The sequence below is a fragment of the Limulus polyphemus genome, unplaced genomic scaffold, assembly GCF_000517525.1.
Source record: "Limulus polyphemus unplaced genomic scaffold, Limulus_polyphemus-2.1.2 Scaffold494, whole genome shotgun sequence".
In the NCBI taxonomy this organism is placed as follows: domain Eukaryota; kingdom Metazoa; phylum Arthropoda; class Merostomata; order Xiphosura; family Limulidae; genus Limulus; species Limulus polyphemus.
The window spans coordinates 36,618-44,542 of NW_013666104.1; the positions used below are offsets into that span (position 1 = coordinate 36,618).

General features: G+C 34.7%; 1 protein-coding gene across 1 annotated transcript in view; it reads left to right on the forward strand.

Moving 5' to 3' along the window:
- Positions 1 to 2,885: 2,885 nt before the first annotated feature.
- The window catches only part of LOC106458626 (V-type proton ATPase catalytic subunit A), a 53,096-nt gene continuing 48,056 nt past the window's right edge, over positions 2,886 to 7,925 (forward strand). Inside the window, exon 1 of the mRNA XM_013918150.2 lies at positions 2,886 to 3,038. Within this exon, the coding sequence (XP_013773604.1) occupies positions 3,036 to 3,038 (3 nt within the window). The 5' untranslated portion in view covers positions 2,886 to 3,035. The remainder of the gene's footprint in view (positions 3,039 to 7,925) is intronic.

Genomic DNA, 7,925 nt, shown 5'->3' on the forward strand with positions numbered 1-7,925 from the left:
TTGCTCAGCGATCAGTTTACTTTTAGCAAATGGAACTTTACCAGATGAACCAGATCCCTTACGTCCATCATTGTTACTCACCAAGGAATCGTCAATAAGACAATCATCCACAAAATCCCCGTCGGATCCAAAAGATGTCTGAAACGAGTCAAAATATCATCCTCTGAATTCGTGTCTATCATTTATATTCGACTTAATTTCTTAGCCTGAGCTCGAGTCACAGCACACGAGAGAAACACATCGGAATTCTCCTCAATGACAACATCATCCTTAGATGAAACAGTGATCGCCTCGCTATCCATTTTGGGTTCAGCAACAACTTTTCTTCCAGGTAAATCGTTTCCCAACAACAATGATACACCCTTAATTGGTAGAGTAGGTCTTAGTCCAACCAAAACTGGCCCCGAAACTAGATCTGATGCCAAATAAATATTATGAAGAGGAACATTAACAAAGCCACCCTCAATACCCTGAAAAATAACAGACTCGCCAATGGCAGAACTCGAATCCAAAAGCAATATACCTTCTAACAACAATGATTGAGTCACCTGGGCCAGTATCAAGTAGAATACAAATGGGTAAGGGATTGGCAGCATCACTTGTCAAAGACACAGAATCAACAGCCACAAAGGGTCTAAATTCCTCCCTGACTACACCAGCCTTTATATCAGTGGCCGAATCAACAGCATTGGATGATCTAGTGAGACTACGTCCACATGTGGACACAAACTCACTAGTTGTTGCCCCTTTTCTTTTTCTTTTTCAAATATCAACATGTTTGTTTGTTTTTTTAATTTCGCGCAAAGCAACACGAGGGCTATCTGCACTAGCCGTCTCTAATTTAGCAGTGTAAGACTAGAGGGAAAGCACCACCCTCCGCCAACCCTTGGGCTACTCTTTTACCAACGACTAGTGGGATTGGCCGTCACATTATAACGCCCTCACGGTTGAAAGGGCGAGCATGTTTAGTGTGACGGGGATTCGAACCCGCGGCCATCAGATTGCGAGTCGAGCGCTCTAGCCACCTGGCCATGCTGGGCCAACATCAACATGACCAAGTTTTTTTACAAAAATAGCAGACATGCCTTTATGGTTTTGATGAAGTTTTATCCTGGTTGTCAGAAGATTTCGAAATAGAGGAGCTGAATTTTTAGAAGGATCCTGAACTTTAGTGGATTGAACAGATACAGGTTTTTGCTAAGATGGCTGAAATATCTTTTTATAAAAAGTGGTTTTATGTGCTAAAGTGTAATCATCGTAAATAGCAGCTGCTTCCAGTAGTATTTCAACTTTTTTTCATCCAAGTAAGTTTGAGGTTATCAGGTGCACAATGTTTAAATACCTCCATTACACATAATTGGTTTGTCGAAACTGTTGCCAATATGCATAGAATTACACTATCGATCAAAAAATATTTTTTATTGTGAGCAAATTCCATATAAGTTTGATTATCTTGCTCGTGATAACCTCAAAACGTTTGGCGATAAGCCTCCAGTACTAACTCGTATGCTTTGAAATAATTTCTTTAACCTTATCATAATTCGTACAATATTCCAGAGAGAGAGAGTGGCATAAGCTTCCTGTGCTTTACCAGTTAAAACACTTTGTGGTAATAGTGACCATTTTTCGGTGGGCCATTCCATGGTTTGGGAAACCTTTTCAAAATGTTGGATATATTTATCAACTTCATTTTCATTGAATGGTGGTACGTTAATATATCAATTAAGTTCAAAATTGTTATTTTGCCTTGGTCGATCAGAGTTGAGTTTAATTTCCATTTCTTTCAGCTTAATTTCTTTTTCGGCTTCAATGCGAGATTTCTCGGCCTCGAGACGTTTATTTTCTTTTCAACTTCGCTACAAGCTTGTTCTTTTTCTTTTTCGGCTTTGATACGAGCTTGTTCTTTCTCGGCTTCGATACGAGCTTGTGCAAGCTCGATTTGTTTGAGTTTTAGCTGAATATCTAATAGCTTATCTTTATCACTCAATGCCGACTTGCTAGTAAGGACACTGGAATATTCCTCTAATACTTTCTTATGTAACAAATCATCATCAACTACTATTTCAATAATTCGCTTTTTTATCTCATTTTTCTCATTGATTTTTTAACTTCTAACAATTAATTTTTGTTATATCTATCTAGTTGTTCGGGGGAGGGTGATTCAAGAAAATCTTAATAATCAGACATGATCAAATCTTGTTGGAATTGATAAAATAAATTGAATTATGATTTGAATTAGATCGTATTTTGTCTCTGATTCATATCTTGGTCATGAGCCCCAATTTATTATGTTACTTATTACAATTTTCCCTGGACGAGTCTCCAAATTATTACGTCAAAGGGCCTGAAAGCATTTTGGAGATGGTAGATCAATGGGGTGATTTATGACACGATTTACTGGTCATTACAAAAAAATATATATATATATTTAAAACATATTGCTTTTTAATTTGATATCTAAATAAAGTCGCTGAAATTAGAAATAAAAATATTCTTTATTGACATTAAACTCCAGTAATATAGTCAAAATATAATGAGTAATAAATTGCATTTCTATGTTTATGGACAAAATACTTTTCACCAGAATATGTCTTTATGATAAATACAATTCTTTCTCATTCTAACAAAGCGTTAATTATTATATGCATAAAACTCGACATCTCGACATTGAAACAAAGAAAAGTTGTTATATATAGTACATAAAGAGAAGGTACTAATTCCAGTAGAGTCAACCTCCAAATTATTTGTAACATAAATAACATTATATAAAAACAATGCATTTTCTTATGAAAACTTCTTCACAATCATTTTTTAAAACAGTGAAATAAATAAAAGTTTTATATATGAAGTACAAATAAATAAATAAAAAGAAAAGCGAGGCTCCTAATCACAGTAACAATGTTCAATATCTCGTGTCATGTGATGTACCGTAGTCTACGTTGCGTACGTACGTATTAGGAGTACATAGGAAAGAGGTGTATTTGTTGAGATCTTTGATTTTAATATATAACCTGAAGCTGTAGATTTCACCCAAAATGGTAAGATAACTAAACCTGGTATTTCTTATTGTTACTTTTAGGGAATTTTATATTTTACTGTGCAAAGCCTACTTTTTATTCCCTTACAGTTACAACTAACTACAACTAGTTAGTTACAACTCAGGCTTTAGACAAGTCACTGTCAGACGGTGCAGCCTATGCTATATAATATAGTCTAGGCCCTAGGGTTACTTAACTTAGTTATATTGGTAGTAGTACTAGAACTAGTAGAAGAGATGGTAAGTCAACTATAGTACTAGTTGATAGCTTATTTTCAGGAACTGGAGCGAAGGCATGTTAATGTTATGTTGTGTTAAAATAAGGCATAAGCCTTCTCATTGAATTAAATTTCTTATAAATGTAAGTTTTGAAAAATTTAAAATTGAAGTCAGTATTTATGATTATCTTAGATTTACCACATACTTTAGTCATTACAATTAGTACTATTTCAAAATGCTTATTTAACTTTTAAGTTAAACAGTTGCAAATTGCAAGGTCCATTAAAGCTGTAACTGTAAGTGTAAGGGACAGTTCTTGAATCATAGTGTATATTTCTGTTAATAGTTGTGAACTGAAGTAAAATAAAAATATAATAATACACTTCATCTTTAATAGAATTATCATGTAATAAACGTAAAGGCACATTCAATAACAGGTGATGGAAAAATAGATATGATATTCATAAATAATGCTGATGTACACAAATTGGACTTGTATTATTGTTAGCCAAAAATGCTGTGAAAACCAGTCAGTTGGCTATTGTACAAGAACATGATGATTGCAAAAAGAAATTATGGTTACTAAAGATAAAGGTTCTCGGGTGGTTCTTATAAATTATTTTAGAATTAAATAACCAAAGCACTTAAAAATTCATGTTACTTGATGATAAGTTATTAATTCTGTTGGAATGAAATTAAAGGTAAGAAAGATAAATACCAAAAATGTCTAGTACAAAAGTACATAATTATCTGAAATGCAGTCTAGTTTCCCTTTAATTCTACATTATAAATTATCATTATTTGCCACTGCATGTACAAGTTGATAGTAAAGATTTTTAAAATTCAAAAGCCATAATTTTTCATCTAATAATATAGGATCTTATGGCTTATTTGCTCTGCATATTTGGTAGTTGACTACATTTTTCCTATTATGGGCTGATACTATTTATTAGAAGTAAGTACTTCTAAAAATTTCCACCAATGTACTTTATATTTTAACTAATATTTGAATATTAACATTGCAACATGGTTTTAGCAAATTCCATATATCTTATTGAGATTACCTATTTCTTTAATATTCAAGTTTATATTTTCATCTATTCCTTCCATCACTCCAACTGATCACCCACAGATTGCCCAAACCCCTAATCATTTTGAACAACTAAAGCAAGTAGGATAATTTGAGTACTAAGGAAGTCTACTTGAATATTTGTTTCACAATTAGATCTGGGTGTATTTTTAAGTGGCTGTTTGTGCTAGTAATTACTAATTGTAATATTCATATCTCATTGAAAAAGCTTTAGAAAAAAAGTGAACATTTTCTAAGAAAAGGAGTTTACATGGAAAAATTGTTCAGATTGTGCTGATATAAACCGTAATGTTTTTATATGTTAGAAATGGTACCCTTTATTGAAAAAATCTTTTTTTAAGAACCCTGTTTTTTTTAGTACTATATTGGGGTTTTGAGTCCATTTTACTTCACCTGTATGTACGTATATGTTAAAGATTTCTTTTTCACCCATGTTTTTCAGAATTTATAAAAAAAATTATTTAATATTGTATTAGTAGGTGCAGATCTAGGAGGCTTCATCCTTCCATTTTTTCAGAAATTAATAGAAACAGCCAGACATCCTTACACTACCATATAATATTAAAAAGAAGTATTAGACATGTTTTTATTTGATTGGACTATTAATTACCATAAAAGCTTTATTAAAATTTTCTGTGATCAACACAACTAGTCCATAGCAGTCCAGTTAAGACTTCAACTAGTAACTGGTTATTTCTAGCCTAATACAGCAATATGAATGCCAACTAAACATTACCATCGTAAATGTTTGTGTCTTGGCTTTTTTCAGACACTTAACAATGTGTCCACAGCGCTTATAACATAAACTTGTTATGGAATCAATTTTTTATTAGTTAGAAGTTATAATTATAGTGAAAAAGATATTTTCCAAGATGTTAATTTCGCTTCTGCATATAGAAATGCTATTGCCCTTGCGAATCTGCCTATGATATTTCCATGCTACTTGCCTTGAGCTATCTCACTCCTAAATTCACATATTTAACTGCACTAGTGCATGAAGTGACAATAGCTCCCACCAGTAGGATGGTAACACAACCTCCATGCACACTAACTCCCCCTGTGCACTTGCAATTGTTGCGATAACCTTATTATTTTCCTTGGCATTACATTGACCTGAAGTATTCAAATTTCTTGTCAAGTTCAATTTGATGAGATTTGTATTAAAAAATTTTTTTTTTCATTTTACATTGATTTTTCTTTCAAAAGCATTGATTATTATCTTTAGTTCTCAAATGATGGTGACTTTTACTTAGTCCTGTGGGCATTTTGATGTTACACACAGATCTTATTTCTGCTATGGCTTCTGGAGGCTCATTAAGTTGGGAACATTGCAACCTTTGTTCAATGTGTTGTGGATTATTACATGCTTACTAGGCACTTTTCTTCTGTTCCTTTGGCTGATGTTTTTTGTTTTTTTGTTCTCATTCATGAATGCTTTATTGGACTAAGAATTTAATCTGATTTTCTTTGGTACTGCCTTACCATTCAAGTATGACCTTAACCTTTCAGTCTCCTTCTGGATGTTCTCAGGTATTTTTCTTTTCTTATTTTTTGCCTCTGTCTTTAAATATTTCATGTTTTCTTCACTCTATGAACCAAATTCTTGGGATTGCTTTGTTTCTCATCCTTGTTTGTTATTGGATTTTATGCTTTTTTCTTTTCTTTGGCAGCTCGTCACACACACCCACATGCCTCATTCCCCCTTGTATATGTGACTATTTTATACTGACTTCTTGACATTTTCAATTTCTTTTCTAGATTCTTTGTCTTTTACATCTATTTGGCCTGCTTGGAGGTCAGGTTCATAGCCTTTTATTTCACTCTCTGGTTCTCTGTGGTGGTGTTCATTTCTCACTGGAGACTTGGAATAAAGTTGCAGGACTTCAGTCCTCATTAACTTCATAAGTTTTCTTCTTTCTCAACCTTGCCCTTTGACACCTGTTCCTTGTCTGAAACAGTCTTCTCCTACCCTACCCATTCCAGATTCTAGATCTTCCTTTTTTTTTCCTCATTCTCTCTCACTGACCAATGTCTGGTTCATTGCTCCTCTCGTCAGTGGTTATCCTGCCACATCAGGCCCTGTGGGTATCTGTGTCTTTCTCTTTGCAAACAGTTGGTCTCAGTTTCTGCCAACAGATGGTTTTCATTTTGTCTCCGATGGTGGCTCTCTCCATTTCTCTTGTCTTTGCTCCTCTTCCCATTTTCTTTTTTCCTTCCTCTGACAGTATATGTAGTCTTTTTTTTACCCTGTCTGACGTTAATGTGTTGGACATCTTCCTATACTTCCTTATTGCTCCATCCTCCAGATGTATTCTATGTTCTGTCCATCAGATACACGTCTTCAAATTCCTTGCTTTTTCCTTTGACATAGTGTCGGTCCCATTTGTATTCATTTGTATCATGATGACCTTTGATCACCACCTTCACAGCCTGGGGCTCTCATTCCTTTTCTTGGATCTGGATCATTAGCTTTAATTTGTCCATTCTCGGTAGGTATCCAATTCTCACACTTTCTTCTTTTGCAGGAGGCTACTTGGTTGGGGTAGCTTGTGAAGCTGTCTGTGTTCTTTTTTGTGTCCAATCAGTATTTGGTACATCTAGGCATTTTCTTCATCTCTTGTCTTAGCCATGTTCAATGTTCTCTTTACCAGTGAGCTATAGAATATTTAGTTACCAGGAATTTTGATCCTTATCCTGTGTGAGGGGTTTTTTCACTTTGGGGACTTTGGCTTACCTGGAACCCCTTATTCATTTGGGGAGTGCACACATGCACCTCTTCCAGTGGAACTTGTAGATCCAATGAATTATTTCTTGGGTTAAATTATCCTTAATTGTGAACCTTTCCTTGAGGAATTATCATGGTGGCTGGACCATGCCAATACTACTTCTGGTGTTTCCTTACCAATCTCCAAACATCAGGTTCGTCTTGTTTCTTGTTATATGCTCAGAGCTATAAAGCTTGTGGTAGACTACCTCTCTCAGTCAGATCATGTTCTACCCATACAATGGTTTTTTCCACCCTCTGGTCTTTCATTGGGTTTGCTCTCAGTTGTGCAAGCTTCTCATAGATTTGTTTGCCACTCATCTTGACTCCAAGTTTTCTCTCTTCTAATCCCTAGTTCCTCATCCTTTGGCTCTGGTTATCGAAGTTCTCAGCCAAGACTGATCTCACCTGTTTCTATATGCCTATCCTCTTTGACTCCTTCTCAGATCGTCATCTTGATATGCAACACTCCTGCTTCAATCCTACTGTGGCACCTCTTTGGCTGACTCAGCCTTGGTTTTCTCAGCTTCTTTGCTTGATATCCAGTGCCCCCCTCTTTCTATATCCAATATCCTTTCACTCTTGATTCAACCTCACATATCTTTTTTTTTTTTTGTCATGGGATGATGTTTCTTCATCTTCCTGTCTGGTCTGGTCTGTTGGGCTGGACTCTCCTATTGTTAGATATACGTGACTGTTCATTTTAAGTGTAATAGGAGAGTATTATTTTGTTTATATTGTATGAGCATTAAAAAGTGAATTATTTTTAGAAGTGATAGTTATGGCAAGGGTGCTTATGTAATTGTTTACAAATC